At 42.5% G+C, this 19444-nt stretch overlaps 1 protein-coding gene across 1 annotated transcript in view; it reads right to left on the minus strand.

Annotated features, from left to right (window-relative positions):
* SLC7A10 (solute carrier family 7 member 10) overlaps positions 1 to 19187 on the minus strand; it is a 112474-nt gene extending 93287 nt beyond the window's left edge. Inside the window, 1 exon segment of the mRNA XM_030204433.1 lies at positions 18476 to 19187. Within this exon segment, the coding sequence (XP_030060293.1) occupies positions 18476 to 18635 (160 nt within the window). The 5' untranslated portion in view covers positions 18636 to 19187.
* Between the last annotated feature and the right edge of the window lie 257 nt (positions 19188 to 19444).

Below are 19444 nucleotides of genomic sequence, written 5' to 3' on the forward strand. Positions count from 1 at the left end.
TGAAATGTTTCCCAGAGTCGGCACCTGGCTGGTTAAATGCCCCATAACCAGCTATCCAGCGATATCTCCAGTTAGTGGCTAGAAGATAGCAAGGGAACTGGGTGCCTTGTGTCAAGTTAGTTCTCAGTCTCAGCAGAAAGGATTAGAAGAGACTGCCTCTGCTCATACTTTAAACTCACATGTGATTACAGCCAAAAGCGGAGGAGTGCCAAGATACCCAGTAGTTCCAGGAGGGAAACAAAGTGGTGTGGTATTTGTAGTCCCTGATTCTACCCATTGAAATTAGTGGTTCAGGTCCCATCATGCAACATGACCTGGGTGGTGAGAAACCCAGGCCTGGCCTCCAAGTGTTCTCCTGGAATTGGGTAGCTTGGCAGATCTGAAGAACGCTGAAGATCAGTGAAATAGTATTAAAAGTACAGTAGAAAAATGTAAAATCTGTATCATAGCACTTGCATTCCAAAGATTTAGTTATCTACTGTTACTCTTATTGTCGACAATGTTTTATTTGGGTTACCACGTTTGCTTCTCTGTCAATTTATCTCCCTTTCCCTCTACACTACTGCCAGAAAGCACACAAATCTAGCAGTCTGTAATTTTTGTTTAATGTGCAAAAGACACAGATGAATGGTTAAAAGCTCACATTCCTCCTTCCTTCCAGCGTTTCTTTGTGCAAAAGCTGAGCAATTAGGATTTCATTCAGAGAAAACCTTTTTACAAGTCTGCAAAGCTTTCTACAGTCTTCCAGATCCACTGTGTAATTTCATTGCCTCACATAAGCTCATTAGTGCTGGAAGCCCAGCACTTTTATTGTCCCCTCAAATGTTTTGCCTAACTTTTTCTTATTTTGTCTACAGCAGAAACAGTTGCCATTTTTATCCTTGAATCCAAAATAAGCTCCTTATCCAATGCCGGCACAGAAAGTTCAGTACAAAGAGTCTTCCTTACACGTAGTGCGACTGTGGTCACTGTGTCTGCCTGCTAAATTCAAGGGGACCACATATCATAATGGGCAGTTTAAGGTATTCCTGGCTTTATCGCACTGTCACACTGATGGACTTGCAGTCCTGCTTTTCTTAAAGAAATTGAAACTGAAAACCAGGTCAGCCTGTCATTTGTGGTATGGAGTAATCTCATCCTCTTAATTTTAGGCATTAGAAATAAAGATCAGCAAACAAGTGGCAAGTGATATCTGTTATTGAACTATTCGAATATATTTGTCACTATCGTTTGAGATTTATGTTGCCTGCAAGAGGTCAGTATTATATGGTTTTGCCACCAACACGGAGGGGGCTAAGCTCCTGGGACAGTTTTGCTAGGGTGACCTTCTGACCCAGTGGTGCAGCCATGGGGAGCCTGGGTCGCCCCAATTTGGGTTTGGGCCCCAAAATTCTGCTGGTTTGGCTGGCGGGGGGTCCCCAAGCCCCACCAGCAGAAGCAATATTCAACACTGCACTGCCTGCCCTGCTTCCCTCTCCCTTGCACACTTGCTTGGTTTTAAATGAAACTGAGCATGTGCGAGCTTCAAGCATGCTCAACTTCACTAAAACCGAGCATGTGTGCCAGGGTGGGAAAACAGGGCAGGCAGCGTGGCGCTGAGTATTGCCACAGAAGTGGCTATAGGAAGAAGAGGAAGGCTAGACCCTGGATGAGGGGGGAGAGGTGGCAGACGCTGGATGTAGTGGGGGGGGGGGGGGACAGGGACAGACACTGGATGAAGGGGAGAGAGGGGACAGATGTCAGATTGAAAGAGGGAGAGGAGGGACAGACACTGGATGAGGGGGAGAGAAGGGACGTATGCCAGATGGAAATGGGGAGAGGAGGGACAGACACTGGATGAAGGGGAGAGAGGGGATAGATGCCAGATGGAAGGGGGATAGAGGATGCAGCTGTTGGATGGAACTGGAGAAAGAGAGGGGCCTGACTGGATGGAGGAGGGGGAAAAAGAGGAGAGACTCTGAATGGAAGTAAGTGAGGAGAGAGAAAGGTCAGATGCTGGATGGAAAGGGGGAAAGAGAGAGAGGGGGCAGACACTGGATGGAAAGGGAGAGAGAGGGAGAAGAAGCTGGATAGAAAGGGGAGAGAGAGAGGGGCAGATGCTGGCGAGTTAAGAAGAGTTTGAGGAAAGAAGAAACAAGAGACTGGGGCCAACACAATTAGAAAAAGTAAACGGCCAGACAACAAAGGTACGAAAAAATAAATGTTATTTTTAGTTTAGGATAAAGTAGTGTGGTGGCTGTGTTAATAAATACAGAAAATAGAAATAAGGAGATATTTGCGCTATAGAAATGATTTGTAGTAGTAGTGTAGTAGTATTTCTATTGGACTAATTTTAATACATTTTTGACTAATGTTTGGAGACCTAACCCTCCTTTCTCATGTCAGAACAGAATACCTTCAGAAGGAGACAACGTAGATGATGAAAAAACATCCAACGGACTCGAAGACTTCACATTAGAAGTTTATTGCACAATAAAACTGGACTTGACACGGAAAAGAATAATCAAGTAGCAGCATGCAGTCTAAATAGCGCAAAATGTACAGTCAGTCCACTGACGTGCACAATCAAATATGTCCCCCTTTTGGTTCAACTTTTACAGTTTCATTAGGACTTTCAGAAATCAAACCACAGGGACTCCTGAAGCAGGCCTTTATGGCCGAAACACGATTTGTGTTGAGTCCAGTTTTATTGTGCAATAAACTTCTAATGTGAAGTCTTCGAGTCAGTTGGATGTCTTTTCATCATCTATGTTGTCTCCTTCGCTGTGTTGCTTGACTCTTTGTACTGACGCGGAGGCTTTTGGTTCTTCTGTGCTTATCGAGAACAGAATACCTTAACAGCAGCAGACTGCCCTGACTTGAGGAAAGAGGTTTTGGCCTCTGAAAGCTAATTGAAAAGATGTATTTAGTCCAATAAAATGGTATCATATTTTCAACTTTTTTTGTTTTATTTGTATTTGTTAACATATAGTATAGTGATTGAAATATGTCAGTTTTTGAAATTTGCATCTGCTGTTGAGACCACTCTCAGTCTGCTCCTGATTGGGGCTCCTCTGTTTTCTCATTCTCTTCTCAGATTCTGAGTTTGGGCAGTGAAGACCTAATGCCGGAAGGCTCAACCTGATGGGAAGGTGGTCGCTAAAGATGGAAGACCCTGCCATATCTTTCCCTGGACCTGGAGGGGGGGGGGGGGGCAGCCACACCCTGTGGGGAATCCCTCTGTGGATTTAGCCCATTCATCATTCCTGGGTCTCCTATACTGATGCCACAAATGCAAGGCTTTGTATTCTTTAGTACTTCCGGTACACTACATTTAATAAAAAACCTGATAGAGTTTACTGCTATTTTCGATAGCACTTAACTTAATGCAAATATAGGGGCCCTTTTACAGAGCGGCAGTAGGGCTTACCACTCACTCTTCCAGGACTACCGCTGGCCCAATGTGGGCGCCAGCAGCCGCCCCAAGTGCATGCCATTTCCAGGGGAATAACCCGGCGGTAATCGGGCATTGCCGCACATTGCCTGGTTACCGCCAGGTTAGTGCGGGAGCCCATATCGCCACCACAATGGGTGGCAGTAAGGGTTCCCTACCACATGGCCATGCAGTAAGAGTTCTCTCACTGCATGGCCATGTGTGTGAGGGCTTTTTTTACCCACTGGGGTAAAAAGGGCCTTGGTGCGTGAGAAAAACGACCTCCGCCGCTGGTGCAAGGCCCTTTTCCCGCAGCTTGGTAAAAGGATCCCAAGGTGAGTTAGTTCAATAAAAAAAATTACCAGCTAATATTCAAAGTGATCTACACGGGTAGCTGAAGCTCCTACCTCCTTAAATCATTTTTGGTGCCCAATCTCCTACATTTAGCGGCACTTAAGCAGCCAGTGCCGCTGAATATTGTTCTGACCGCTGCAAAAAAAAGAGTGACAAGTCAAGGGTGGTGTCAGGGAGGAGCCCTGGGTTATCCCCCGAACTCTATAGCACGACTTAGGTTGCATGTGCAAATCCAGTCGTACTCTGAATTTGTGAGGGCAACTTAATTAGTTAAAAAGCCAATCAATGCCGATACAAGCAATTACTGACACTAATTGGCATTAATTAGAATTTACGTGCAGAACTGTCTACGCATATTCTGTAACGTGATGCGCGTAAATTCTAAGTCACAAAGTTGAAAAGGGGGGTGTAGCCAAGGGTGTGGAATGAACGGGTCATGGATATTTCTAAAATCTATGCGCGCTGTTATAGAATACACCCTAGTCCAGGCCTAACTTAGGCACTGGCATTTATACCAAGTTTTACTTGGCATAACTGCCCGTAACTAAATTTAGTTGCGTGGATGGGCGCTTTATAGAATATGCCTAGGCATGTCTTTTTCGGCACCAAGTTTTTAGGCATGCTATATAGAATCTAGCCCTATGTGGGTAAGCTATGTGGGTGCCAGCAGTTGAATATCAGCTAGCACTTGCATAACCTTTTTTGCTTTAACCTCCCTGATACCCCTTTCGGTCCCCCGACAAAGCCTCCCTCTTTTCCCCCCCTCCCGCGTTGGGCCAGCGGTTGTTCTGGGTTACATTTTGTAGAAGGGCCCCTAAGTGAATTGTCTGCCTAAATTATAGAATAGCGTACATGAGTGTAAGTGTACACTGCCCTGTGCAGCTGTTAGTATTTTATAATTTTAGTGTGCATTTAAATGGCCCGTACACTTAGGCACTTAAGATATAGAGGGGCCCTTTTACTAAGCCGCAGCAAAAAGTGGCCTGCGCAGTGCGAGCATGTCGTTTGGGCATGCTCCGGGCCAGTTTTTACTGTGTCCTGGAATAAGAAAGGGGCCAGAAAATGGACACGCGGCAAAATAAAAACAGGGGGTGCGTCCGTTTTCAGCCTGAGACCTTACCGCCACCCACTGACTTAGCGGTAAGGTCTCACACGCTACCTGGGCAGTAGGCATGCGCCCGCTGTCATTTACCACCGGGTAAGCGCCATGCGGTAGAAAACAGAAAATATTTTGTACTGCGTGTTTTCGGCGCACATCAAATTCAGAATTACTGCCTGGGGCACGCTGCAGCCGGGCGGTAATGCTGATTTGGCATGCACTGGGTGCGCAAAGGCCCTTGCACACCTTTGTAAAAGGGCCTCTTAATGAGGGGCATTGTGCTTATATGGGAGTCATCCTATATAATAAAACTCACCCTCAACGTTCTGAGGACACTGACGTCAGTGTCACTTCCTGCGGGCACTTCCTTCGGGTTCGAAGGGTTCGTGGTGGTGAAGCCACCGAAATCACTGTGTCTGGGCCCCGCCCTCGCGTCAAACGTGATGACGTCGAGGGCGGAGCAATGGCATCAAAAATCGAGGGCGGAGCAATGGCGTCAGTGGATGAAGGTGGCGTGCGTTGACGAGGTGCGGAGCAATGGCGGTCAGTGGCTTCACAACGCCGAAGGGGTGGGTAGGGAGGGGGGTTCGGGAGGAAAACCTTGCTAGCGCCCGTTTCATTTGCTCCAGAAACGGGCATGTTTTACTAGTTATTAATAATGCATGTTAACATCATTAATGTGCAATTACCGTTCTCTGTTATTAGATTAAACTGATAATATTTTTATGCTGTATGATAGTATTTTTTGTAGCATTACATGACTGTATTACTTTGGAATGTGTATTTGTCTGTACTTTGCTTTGAGATCTCTTGATCAAAGCGAATAATCAAATCTCAAAATACAGTAAAGTTCCTTTAAAGGTTTCCAATTTCATTTTGAATCTATGCCACTAAGGTAAGACATTGCATTGTTTACTTAAAGCATCTCCAACAGGAACCTTTTGCTGCTCATTTTATTTGCTTATAGTTTATTAGGAAGTTTGATATACTGCTAATGCAGTACAGACAGAGAGGGTAAAACAACATACAACCAAAGTATACAAACAAAAAAAGCAACACTGGGCCTTCAAGACTAGGACAACAGGAGTACAGGTGACCCGACACGGGCCGTGTTTCGGTGCCAAATGATGCCTGCCTCAGGGGTTAGAGTATTGATTCTGCAGTGTATAAATAATGTAGGTCAAATGCCTCAACACAGAAGTGTCGTTCAAGATGTCCGCTGCAACGCGAAAAAAAACGGTCTCTAGCAAAAAGCCTTCTCCTGTGCACCGGTAATCGGTGAAAAGTGGAATAGACATAGGCTTCTCCTCTCCTCTCCTCTGGAGACCCTATGTCTACACCGCAGAAGTGTAAGCTGCAGAAGCTGTAGTCAGGAGAAAGCTCCATTACTACATATCAAATCAATTAGATGTTACAATACATCTGACTTCTGACGCAGGCGCTGTGCGCTGAAACACGGCCTGTGTTGGGTCATTTATGCAAGGTTGGTGTTCAAGTAATACGATTAAAGTAAATGTATCCCGATCTTGAAGGCTCTTGGTGCTTATTTTGCTATCTAGAATGTTTTCAGCCATATGATTGGCTGATAGGGATTCATCAGGTCATATCTGGTTTGTTTGGGCACAGGCCCATCCAGTCTCACAGTCAATCAGATGATGCTTTTTTCCTTCAGTGCCTCTCCATTACCAAACCATACAGGTCTGGCATCTTTATTTCTGCCTCCTCTCCCTGCACAGGTCCAGTTTCTCTTTATCCATCCCCTCCTAGCAGCTCCAATATCTCTGTCTCCCTCTCCACTGCCCCCCCCCCCAACACCCACGGGTTTGGTATCTCTCCCTTGCCTTTCAAAATTATTTTTCACCAGCAATGAAGAAGCCAGACAGTCTCTGATGAGCCTAGGGGCCTTCCCTCTACTGCAACCCACCATCTTTGATGTAACTTCCTGTTGTTGAGTGGGTGGAACATGGCAGAGGGAAAGCCTCCAGGCTGGCCAGTGGTAGTTTGGCTTCCTCGCTGCCATTAAAAAACATGCAAATTTGAAGGGTAACGCAGAAATACCACACCTGCATTGGTGGTAGTGGTGGTGGTGGGAGGGGGGAGAGGGAAGCGGAGAGAGAGAAAGAGATGCTGGACTTGCAAAGGGGGCAGGGAGGAAGAGAGATGCTTAGTACCCACCCAACTTACAATATCTTGTCATTGCCGTGAGGGAACTGCTAGAGCATCTTGATAAGAGGAACCCTAATAACAGTGTTCTTATGGGACAATTAGTTTCCACTTACAATGATTCAAATTAAATTAAGCTTTTCAGGAACCAACAGTGTCTTAAGTTGGAGGACTCTGGATGTTAGAGATGCTGATAGACCATCACCTTGTTTTTGGAAAATTCTACGTTAATATTTGCAAGGAAATAACTGTCAACTTTATGAAATCAGTCAACTCTCTGGTCAGAATGTAGTTTTGTACTTTGTTCTTAAACTAAGGAAATTATATATAGCAAAGTGTTTATCTTTCACATTCAAGGTATTTGAAAAATGATTTCTAACCAGTTCTCAACTGTAAGCTGACTCAACCTCCATTTTGTTGGAATGTAATTGTATTTTACATGCATTGCCTGCCACCTATTATTTCTCTGTGATTACTCTGTGACCTCTGATGTGAATTACTTAGAGAGGTCACACTGCTATGCAACTTCCTGTGGGGGATAGATGCAGCACATGCAGCACATGGAGCACATGGAGCTCATGATCTCTCCTAACCTGAGAGGATCTATGGTGGTGTGAGCATCCATTACCATCTAAGCACATGGAAGGAGCTGATAATACAAATGTATAGTAATATGTATATATAAGCCTGTCTGATTATAATCTAACTACAAACTGTGAGTAAACAGATGTTTTGTTACTTCAACTTTAAAGTGACTCAGCAGTGAATTATTCAGGGGTGAATGAGAGAGAGATGAAGAAAGAAATTAACATTTCTAAAGCTGAAGCTGTGTGTACTAAAATCTGCTAATTATTTACTACAAATAATCCAACAAAAGGGTTATGGGCCCAGGTCCAGGAATTGAAAAAGAAGAGAAATATTACCAGGCAGAAAAAAAGGCCACATTTTTCTCTTAAGTTTTAAAGGAAAGATTCAGTCTGTCTCTCTCTCCCCCCACACAGCAGACAGAAGGCTAAGAAAATGGCTGAGGGAAGAAATTCACCATTTTTCTATTCTCTCAAGGTGCCTAGATTAACTGAGTTTAATTATCAGCAATGGGAACTAAGATTCATATGTCTCCTTCGAGCAAAAAGATTAAATATATGCTTAGACCAAGACAGAACAGCTGAAAATATGGCTGAATGGGACAATGCAAACTATTATGTGAAGTGCATGCTTTTGGAAGCTCTCTCAGAGAAACAAGCCATATTAGTGGAGGGAAAAGATACACCAAAGGACATTTTATATAAACTGAGAACTATGTATGCAACTACATATGCAAAGCAGCAACCAATTTGGTTGGCAGAGTTGAATGAAACCAAATTAAGGGATAAAAGTAAATGTAATGATCACATTATGTATCTTATGTCTTCATTTCAAAAGTTAGAACTTTCTGGAATTCCCATGTGTGATGCATTGAAAAGAGCATTTCTTTTTACCTCACTATCAAAGAAGTTTGATGTTTTTAGGTCTGTAAATGAAGCCATTGAAGGGCAATCTTTTGAACAGGCAACATCAAAACTAAGGCAGGAATGCATAATAAATGATTCTGAGGAGATGTGTTCTCAAAGCAAGTCAGAGAGAAATGAAACAAATTTCTTGGCAAAGAACAGAGGAAGGCGGAGCTATGGGAAAACTCCACCCAAGGGCAAGCTGATTTGCTACTCATGTGGAAAGGAGGGACATGTATCTAAATGGTGTAAGGAAACACAAAACACTCCCTCTAGCTCACCTAAGCCAATGGAACTAAAGAATTCTCAAACCAGGAAATGTATGAAGGACAAAGATAAACACAAGGGCTTTCTAATGGCAGAAAAATCTTTGACTATGGTAAATAATAATTCAAATGAAAGTACTTGGATTTTGGATTCGGGGAGCACATGCCATTTAACCAATTGTAAGGATTTCTTTCAGGAAATGTGTCCAGAAGAAGGTATTCTTAAAACTGCAAACGCAGGGACTGCTAAGATCCAAGCAAAAGGTATTGGATTCTTAAAATGCAAAGTGTCTAATGAAGTTAAAGAAATTCCTGTAAGTGATGTCTTGTATATTCCCCAAGCAGTTTGCAATATGCTTAGTGTATCTACATTAGATAAGAAGGGATTTGTGATTCATTTTGAAAACAGTAAGTGCACAATCTCTAAAAATGATGAAGTGTATGCTGAAGCTTTTATGCATAATGATGTTTATAAACTGAGCATTTCAGGTGAAGCCTCACATATGGCGCAAGTAAGGAAGAATGATGGTAAATGTAGTCTGGAAATCTGGCACCGCCGCCTGGGACATCGTGATTTTAAGGTGATCCAGGATCTTTACAGTAAGCAACTAGCCACCGGCATTCAGATAAGTGCAGATGCTGGTAAAATGGAGAAATGCATAGACTGTGTTACTCAAAAAGGTGTGAGACCCTCATTTCCTGCATACACAGGAAATAGGAGTAATAAAGTACTGGACTTAATACACAGTGACTTATGTGGACCGTTTAATATCCCATCATTGGGAAATAACAGATTTGTGCTAATATTCTTGGATGATTTCTCTAGATACTGTGTGGCCTATTTGCTGAAAGAAAAAAGTCAAGTCACAGACATGCTGAAGAAATACGTAGCCATGGTGAGCAATAAATTTGAAAGAAAACCAAAGGTTCTTCAGACCGACAATGGTGGTGAGTTCACTTCACAAAGCATGCGCACATTTCTAGAACAAGAAGGCATTCAGCATATCACAACAGTAGCTTATACACCAGAGCAAAATTCTGTTGCAGAGAGAAAATTTAGGTCACTTGTGGAAATGACCAGGTGTATGCTGTCAGATAGCAATCTCCCTAAAAGACTATGGGGGGAAGCCATTCTCACAGCAGTGTACCTACAAAACAGAATGCCAACTAAAGGCGCTGAGCGCACACCACATGAGACATGGCATGGTAGGAAGCCAAACCTGTCACACATAAGAACATTTGGAAGTACAGCATATGCTCATGTACCAAAGCAAAGAAGGCATAAGCTGGATTCCACAACAGAAAGGGGCATTTTAGTTGGCTATGCTCCAGGACACAAAGGATATAGAATTTTGAATCTGAAAACTGGCATTGTTGGCATAAGACATGTTACATATTTTGATGAAAACAAAAGGGTTGATAAAGGCTGGATTATCCCAGATGAGCCTTATCATCCAGAATATGAAACTAGAACAATAATAGACATGCCAGTGTATATAAATGCCATACCAAGGCAGATGTCTGAAAGCAACTCATCTGTATCTAACGAGGAACAGGCAGAGGAAGCAGACACAGAAAGGATCATTGAAGAAGACAGTACAGTTGGAGAAGGGGAATCAATTGGAGAAGGACTCTCAGATTTAGAGGATGCGGAAAGGTCAGACCAACCTGTTGTCAGACGCTCATCCAGGGAAAACAAAGGTGTTCCACCCCCAAGACTGTCTTACCTAACAAAGTCAGCAGAAGCTCAAGAGCCCTTAACATGGGATGAGATTGAGAAAATGCCAGCAGAAGAAGCTGCTGAATGGCATAAAGCTGCACAAGAAGAAATTGATGCATTGGATAAAAATAATACTTGGATTCTTACAAAATTACCTCCTGGCAAGAAAGCTATAGGATGCAAATGGGTATTCAAGTTAAAAAGGAATGCACAAGGAAAAGTGGAAAGGTATAAAGCCAGATTAGTGGCAAAGGGATATCTTCAAGAATATGGAGAAGATTTTGATGAAGTGTTTGCACCTGTAGTGAAACACACGACAATCAGAACACTTCTGAGCATTGCAGTCTCAAAAGGCATGCAAGTCAACCACATTGATGTGAAAACAGCGTTTCTTCATGGAGAAATAACTGAAGACTTGTACATGGAACAACCAACAGGTTTCATAAATACAAAACAAAGACAGCTAGTGTGTAAATTAAACAAAGGTCTTTATGGATTAAAGCAAAGTGCAAAATGTTGGAATGATAAATTGCATGAAATATTGACAAATTTAGGATTTAAGCAAGGTGAAGCAGATAAATGTTTGTACACTAGGTGCACAAATGGACAATATGCATACATTTTAGCTTTTGTTGATGATCTGCTCATTGCAAGCAAAAGTGAGCAAGAGTACAAGGACATTGTAAAATATTTAAACCTCAATGTTGAGATAAAAGAACTTGGAAATGTGTCATACTATCTTGGTATAGAAATTGAGAAACAAAATGATGGTTCTTATCTTCTAAGCCAGAAGCAGAAAATAAATGAGCTTATTGAAAGTTTAGGTATGCAAGATGCCCAAGTTGTAAGCACTCCCATGATCACTGATTTTCTGAAGGATGAAACAGTAAGAGAACCTTTACCAGATAACATCCAATATAGATCAGCCATAGGTAAGCTTTTATATCTAGCTACCACATACAGGGCTGATATAGCAAATGCAGTAGGAATTTTGAGCAGAAGAGTCAGCTCACCTACCAAATCAGATTGGACTGCAGTTAAAAGGATGGTAAGGTATTTAAAGGGTACCATTGATTGTAAATTAAAGATTTCAGCCAATAGTAATCCAAAACTAATATGTTACTGTGATTCAGATTGGGCAGGGGATCATTCTGATTATAAATCCACAAGTGGATATGTGTTTATGTATGGAAATGTACAAATTTCATGGGCCAGTCATAAACAAAGTATTGTGAGTTTGTCTTCTACAGAAGCTGAATATGTGGCCGTATCGGAAGCGTGCAGAGAACTGATGTGGATTGAAAAACTTTTGCTGGATTTCGGAATAGCTGAAAAGAGACCAATCCAGATAATGGAAGATAATCAGAGCTGCATCCGACTGTCACAGAATGACAAGGTTCAGTCACGCACCAAGCACATCGCAACGAAATACCACAACGTGCGAGAGTTGGCGAAAGAAGGGGTCATCAGTCTACACTATTGTCACACCAGTGAGATGACAGCTGACATCATGACCAAACCGTTACCCAGAGAACATTTTGTGAATCTGCGTATAAAGCTTGGACTATGTATGAATAAATAATTGCATGACAGTTATGCATGAGAAGGGGTTTGTTGGAATGTAATTGTATTTTACATGCATTGCCTGTCACCTATTATTTCTCTGTGATTACTCTGTGACCTCTGATGTGAATTACTTAGAGAGGTCACACTGCTATGCAACTTCCTGTGGGGGATAGATGCAGCACATGCAGCACATGGAGCACATGGAGCTCATGATCTCTCCTAACCTGAGAGGATCTATGGTGGTGTGAGCATCCATTACCATCTAAGCACATGGAAGGAGCTGATAATACAAATGTATAGTAATATGTATATATAAGCCTGTCTGATTATAATCTAACTACAAACTGTGAGTAAACAGATGTTTTGTTACTTCAACTTTAAAGTGACTCAGCAGTGAATTATTCAGGGGTGAATGAGAGAGAGATGAAGAAAGAAATTAACATTTCTAAAGCTGAAGCTGTGTGTACTAAAATCTGCTAATTATTTACTACAAATAATCCAACACATTTGCTAAAACTTCAGCATGAACAGAGACCAAAGGAAATTAGTAACAGTTTCTTGATACTTTAGTCCTTAGAAAGTTAAGGAGAAAGCCAGGCAGAGCAGAATGACAAGCTGGGATGCAGTCTGTGAATTTCTCCAGCTGTCAACTGTACACAAGGAAAAATAAAAATAAAAAACTGTGGAAATATAGAAGTCATGACCACAAAGGAGTAAAGTGGCTCTGTATTTGATGCTAACATCTTCAGGTCACTGCATCTCAAAAAAGATATAGTGGAATTAGAAAAGGTACAGAGAAGGGTGACAAGAATGATAAAGAGGATGGGACGACTTCCCTATGAGGAAAGGCTAAAGCAGCTAGGGCTCGTCAGTTTGGAAAACAGACAGATGAGGGGAGATATGATAGAGGTCTATAAAATGATGAGTGGAATGAAATGGGTAGACACAAATTGCTTGTTTACTCTTTCCAAAAATACCAGGACTAGGGGGCATGCAATGAAGCTACGAAATAGCAAATTTAAAACAAACCAGAGAAAATATTTTTTTACTCAATGTGTAATTAAACTCTGGAATTCATTGCCAGAGAATGTGGTAAAAGCAGTTAGCTTAGTAGAGTTTAAAAAAGGTTTGGATAATTTCCTAAAAGAAATGTCCATAAGCCATTATTGATGAACTTGGAAAAATCCACTGCTTCTTTCTAGGATAAGCAGCATAAAATCAGTTTTACTGTTCTGGGATCTTGCCAGGTACTTGTGACGTGGATTGGCCACTGTTGGAAACAAGATACTGGGCTTGAGGAACCTTTAGTCTGTCCCAGTATGGCAACGCTTATGTTCTTATGACGAGAATGCTACTGGCGTGAAACATTATACCACCTTTAGAATAGTGAAAGTATCCCACAGGGATGTGAAGTGAATGTTACCGGGTCATTAACCTCAAATGCACTTGCCTGGCAATCAAACTAAGAATCAAAACAAGGTCTTTCCTAGAGGCAGATCTGCACTGACTTTGACAGTCAGTCATCTGACTGTCTCAGTACAAATATATCTATTCCTAAACTGCAGCCAGGCAAACATCCACAGATTCATGTGCTGCAGACAAAAGAATACACTTCAGAGCATCGTGCTTGGTGCGCTTTTTATATTCTCCACGACTGTTTGCTATTGTAGGACAGAGAGAGAGAGAGAGAGAGAAGAGTAAAATGCAAGTTTAGTAATTACAGAATGAGGAGCACGTGGGCTTTTTTTTTCCTGCTTCTTTGAGCTTCAGCTCAGTTAAACCATGACTGGAATCTGGCACCACAAGCCTTCCTATGCTACTATCCAAAGATTTTCCCCTTATTTTATAACACTGTTAACTTAGCTCAGTCACTGATGTGACAGTCTTTGGTCAGGGGTGGAGTGGAGGGGGATGGGGGTAATCACCAGGGTTCCTACCAGAACACTGTAATCAGGGACCCACATGAAGGCAGTAGGCCTCATCATTGCACGTGACTATGAATTTCTGCTCCTCTGCAGTGTCCCCGGCTGATCCAGGGTGAGAAAAACTTGAGCTGGAAACCAACCCCAAGTCTCTCTGCATAGTGCTCAGCACCACCAACAAGCCCTCAGGCCACAGAGCAGCAAGTTTAGCTAACAGAATTCTAAAATGTGCTGATTTGTTTGGCCCTAACTTGAGGAACGGAAACATTTATCAAGCATAGATTTTACCTCTAATTTTCTGTATGATATTATGAGTTATCTAATTCATGCACTGTAACAGATGATTTGCTTAGACATTTTTAATATCAAACAGTGGCAAAAATGAGAACTTTTAGTATTAAGATAGTGCTCTTTCAGACTGTCTGTTTACATTCTTGAAGGAGATCCACAGGGTTTTAAAATCAGGAGACATGACATGGCAGATTTAACATTTGGAATCTCTGTTAGAACTGGGACATTTAGGGGGCAGATCTAAAAGTGGGCGCATCCATGTAGGTACTTTGAGACTGCGTGGTGGGACCAAGGCGCATACGTTCCATTACAGAATACTAGTCACTTGTAGGCATCTACATTTAGATCAGCCATAGAGCAGCAGGAATGCGCCTAATTTACAGTATTCTGTAAATTACCCTTGTAAGTGGGAGCCTTATGTCCCAACCATGCTCCCCCCCTTGCAAATATTCACTATGTAAGTTAACCCCCTGATTCTATAAAGGTCGCCAAAAATTGCGTGCACAAATTTAAGCATGGCCCCGATTTCTGCACACAATATAATAGAATAACGAGCCAATTAGTGCCAATAATTGAATTTTTGACAAGCAATTACTGGCATTAATTAGATTTAATGGGGACTAACGCATGTAAATCTAGGCATGGGATCCATGCCTAAAATTTACATGGGTCCAAAAAAGGGGGTGTGGAAATGGGAGGGCCATGGCATGGGTGTTTTGGGGCGCAATGGGGGCATGGTTTAGAGTTATGCAAGTAATGATAGAATATGAGTGCACTGCGCATAAATTTAGGTCCCGGCATTTACACCACGTTTTTCTTGGTGCAAATGGCGGTGCCTAAATTTACGCACAAGCTCTCCACTTAAGCATTTATTCATGGATTCTTAAGTGAACTTTAGGTGCAGCTTTAAAGTTCACTTAAGAATCCATGAATAAATGCTTAAGTGGAGAGCTTGTGCGTAAATTTAGGCACCGCCATTTGCACCAAGAAAAACGTGGTAGAATCTAGCCTTAACTGGGTATTTAAATAATAGCGCTTAGAATCTTCTCATTTACATGTGTAAGTGTGACATACGGCCATATATGCCATTATTCCAAACACAGGTACCCCACACATAAATGGTTAACAGGATTGCACTTTACCCCGTCATTCTATAACTTAGCTCCTAAATTTAAGCTCCAACCCTTGGATTCTATAAATAGCGCCCCAATTGGGGTGTCTAAAATTGTGCGCGATCCTACTACTACTACTTATCATATCTATAGCGCTACTAGACGTACGCAGCTCTGTACACTTGAACATGAAGAGACCGTCCCTGCTCGACAGAGATTACAATCTAATTAGGACAGACAAATAAGAGATAAGCGAATTACTAAGGTGGGAATAATAAATATGGGTACTGAACAAGTGAGTAAGGGTTAAGAGTTAAAAGCAGCATCAAAAAGATCTGAATGCAAATAAATTAGTTAATGAGCCATTAACAATCAATAACTGTCTGTTAATCAATTATTGATGTTAATTGGCTCTAATTTGGATTTGCGCAAGGATCTGGCTGCGTACCATTCTGTAAAGAATCTGTGCCCAAATCTCATGCACAGCCCAAAGGAGGATGTGGCTATGGGAGGGGCATAGGTGGGTGAGGGCCATTCCAAAGAATTATATGCAGTGTTACAGAATTTGTGGGCTGTGCACCCAACTTATTTATTTATTTGTATTTTGCTCACACCTTTTTCAGTAGTAGCTCAAGGTGAGTTACATTCAGGTACACTGGGTATTTCTCGCTCACAATCTAAAGGCAATGGAGGGTTAAGTGACTTGCCCAAGATCACAAGGAGTAGCAGCAGGATTTGAACCGGCCATCTCTGGATAGCAAGACCAGTGCTCTAACCACTAGGCCACTCCTCCACTCCATTAATTTACAGGATTTTACACCTGGTTTTAGTTAGTGTAACTCCACTCCCAAAGCATTATTCTATAAAAAGCACTCAGCCCGGACCTGATTGTGGGGTAAATTCTGCCCAAGTAACCCTTGGAATGCATGGCAGTACCACTTGCAGCTGCTCCTGTATGTTGAGGTGGCCTCTTCCCATTCTAGGGGTCCATAATTTGAATTTTCCCATTAAATGCCTTAATTCCTTTGAGTCCATCAAGCATAAACTGTCAAGATTAGCTCCTGTCTGAGCTCTCCCGTTGAGTCTGCAAACCAGTATTAACTGTATCATTATTAATTTACCTATTCTGAGTGTGAGTGCAACAAATTACTTTGCAAAATCGTACTGAGCCATGTGCATCCTCAAGGTTAATGATCCTTACTTTTATCTCCAATAATGTATAATTCAACACTCATTCCATTTTCTCCTGGGATAAATTTAGGGACTAGTTTACATTCTTTCTCAGATCCTCAGGAAACTTAAAAGGCCCTTTTACTAAAGGGTTGGTACCCGGCAATAGGCTTGCTGTATGCCAGTCCGCAACTACCACCAGGCTACTGAAGCAGCCCGGCAGCAATTCTACCCCCAGCGTGCGCCATTTCCAGCACAAAGGAAATGTATTTCCATTGGGCAGTGCCGTGAACTGCCTGATTACCGCGGGTTAGTATGGGAGTCCTTACCGTCACCCAAGTGCTCCCCCCTAAAATGGTAAAAGGGCCCCTAACAGGCTTATTTTTGAAAGAGAAGGGCGCCCATCTTCCGACACAAATCGGGAGATAGGCGTCCCCGACCGTATTATCGAAACGAAAGATGAACGCCCATCTTGCTTCGATAATACGGGTTTCCCTGCCCCTTTGCCGGGATGCCCTTAGAGATGGTTGTCCCCGTTCGATTATACCCTTCCACGTAACTCCAAACAAAGAAAAAACTTTATGAAGTTCCTCTCACGTCCAAATACTACTACTTAACATTTCTAGAGCGCTACTAGGGTTACGCAGCGCTGTACAGTTTAGCAAAGAAGGACAGTCCCTGCTCAAAGGAGCTTACAATATATCTTATAGGGGACAGGTATTATTTTCCTGGTGTGTTGACTTTATCTGTTAGTATTGTAGATCCTTCTACACAGAAGTCACCTGCAGCACAAAATAGTGAGATGACCAGAAAACAAATGCCAAATGAATTTGAAAAAGTTATATATAATCAAGTAAGCACCGAATTGCACCTTACACTGAGCTCAGATTTGGAAAGTTATTAAATATAAAATGAAAACCCAATGCCAGAATAATTATTCAGAACAAATATTGCGTCTGTTGATTAAGATCTTCTGTTTTATTTGTGACGTTTGCTCTGTATAATTTACTTGAGATCTGAGTCCTTCCATATTTTATGGGCTAAATTAACATTATTCGGTGTCTTTTCTTACACATTTTTTTTGTTATTCCCTCCTTTACCTTTTTTGACACTTCTCTCTTTCAAGATTTGTTCTTCAAAATGTTAATTGCAAATTTTAAAATGTTACATATTTCTTCAGAAATTGAAATTCCAGGAAGGATATACACTTTCATAGTCTCGCCCCTCTCTCCTCCCCAGAATAACAACTTTCAACGAACGAAGCTCTGAGACCAATATCAGAGAATACATTTTCAGAATCAGAGTACTTAATGTTATTGAAAAATAATCTGACAACACCAAGGAGCCCTTTTACAGAGAGCTGTGCTAAAAAGTGGCCTGTGCTAATTTTAGTGAGTGGGTTTCCTGCAGGCTGAAACCAGCTGTAAAATGACTGTGAAATAGCCACAATTAATTTTTTTCCATTAATGGCCACATGCATGGCCACATGCTAATTTCCTAATTAGCACGTGGCCACTACCACCACCTATTTTGTAGGAGGTAAGGGCTCATGCACTAACCGGCAGCGAGTGGCGATTTGCCCGCGCTAACCAATATTTTATATTTTTTAGCACGGGACTGGTGAGCGCCGATCCCAGAACTACTGTCAAGTGCCTGAGTGTGTCCCGCTGTAGTGCCTTTTAGCATACGGTATGCATGCATGCATGCATTAGTGCTTACCACCTCTTAAAGGGCACACAAGCTTTTAAACCAGGTTTTTAATACGTCTTAAAGTGCTCCAAATCAAAGATATAAAGTATACAGAAAGAAAACACCACATTAAAAGAAAAAAAAGTTGTCCTGGAGTCAGACAAAGTATTGCACACTTTTTAAATAAAAACTGGTTGCAATGTTTGCCCCCTGGAACTCACCTATAATGATGGCACAAGCACTGATGAGCCCGATCTCTTTTTTTAAAGTCACTTTTTCCATGCTCCGCTCCTTGCCTCTTGCTGCCCGCTGATTCGGCGTGGGGGGCTGCTGTGGTGTGCCGCTGTGCCGGCGGTTGCTGAGCTGCTCTCCTTCAGTCATTGCTCCTTCGACTGATCCTCTTGCAAGTCCCCAGTGAGTCCCTCTGCCCGACTCAGCAGCCAGCCAGGGCACAGCGCGTGCTGAATGGGAGACGCATGCGTGGGAGCCCAGTGCTGCCCAGCACAGAATATCAAAAACCCGGAGGAGCTGCACGAGCGTGTGAAGGGCAGGGCAGCAGGGGGCTGGAGCACTGCAGTCGTGGCACTTGCACGTTGCAGTTTAAACGTGAATCTTGTTTCTGCAACGAGAGTACTTTTGTAGGCAAAGAAGCAAACTTTTCAAAATGATTGGAGGTTCTGTAATGAGTAGTAATGCTTCTTACAAGTGAAGGAGTTTGCTCAATACTGGGGGCGCTCAAACAGCACCCACAGAGATGGCAACTAGGTTTGTAAGTGGAGAACCTCTAGGTGGCTTTTCTGTGCTGTTCTCGAGCCAGGAGTTAGTTAACTTTCTGGGACCTGTTTGAAACAGCCAGAGGATACAGCTGTCAGGGTTTTCCTTGCTCTTACCAACAGGCTTTTGGCTTCCCAAAGTAAGGACAGGTGCTGAAGTAACTAGGTAACATCTGGCAGCCACTTTATACTGAACAGTCAGCACTGCGACTTGGCATTGAACATCCAGGTTTTTATTATGAAGGGAAAACATGACGGAGAGCTGCAAGGAAGGCAGTGAGAGATTTTCCTACAGGGCGTCGCTTTTATTATGAAGGGACCCCAGAAGGAGAGCTGCAAGGCAGTGAGAGATTTGCCTACAGGGCGCCTGCTTTTATTATGAAGGGAAAACCAGAAGGAGAGCTGTAAGGAAGGCAG

Source organism: Microcaecilia unicolor, chromosome 5 (genome assembly GCF_901765095.1).
Source record: "Microcaecilia unicolor chromosome 5, aMicUni1.1, whole genome shotgun sequence".
NCBI classification, from domain to species: Eukaryota; Metazoa; Chordata; class Amphibia; order Gymnophiona; family Siphonopidae; genus Microcaecilia; species Microcaecilia unicolor.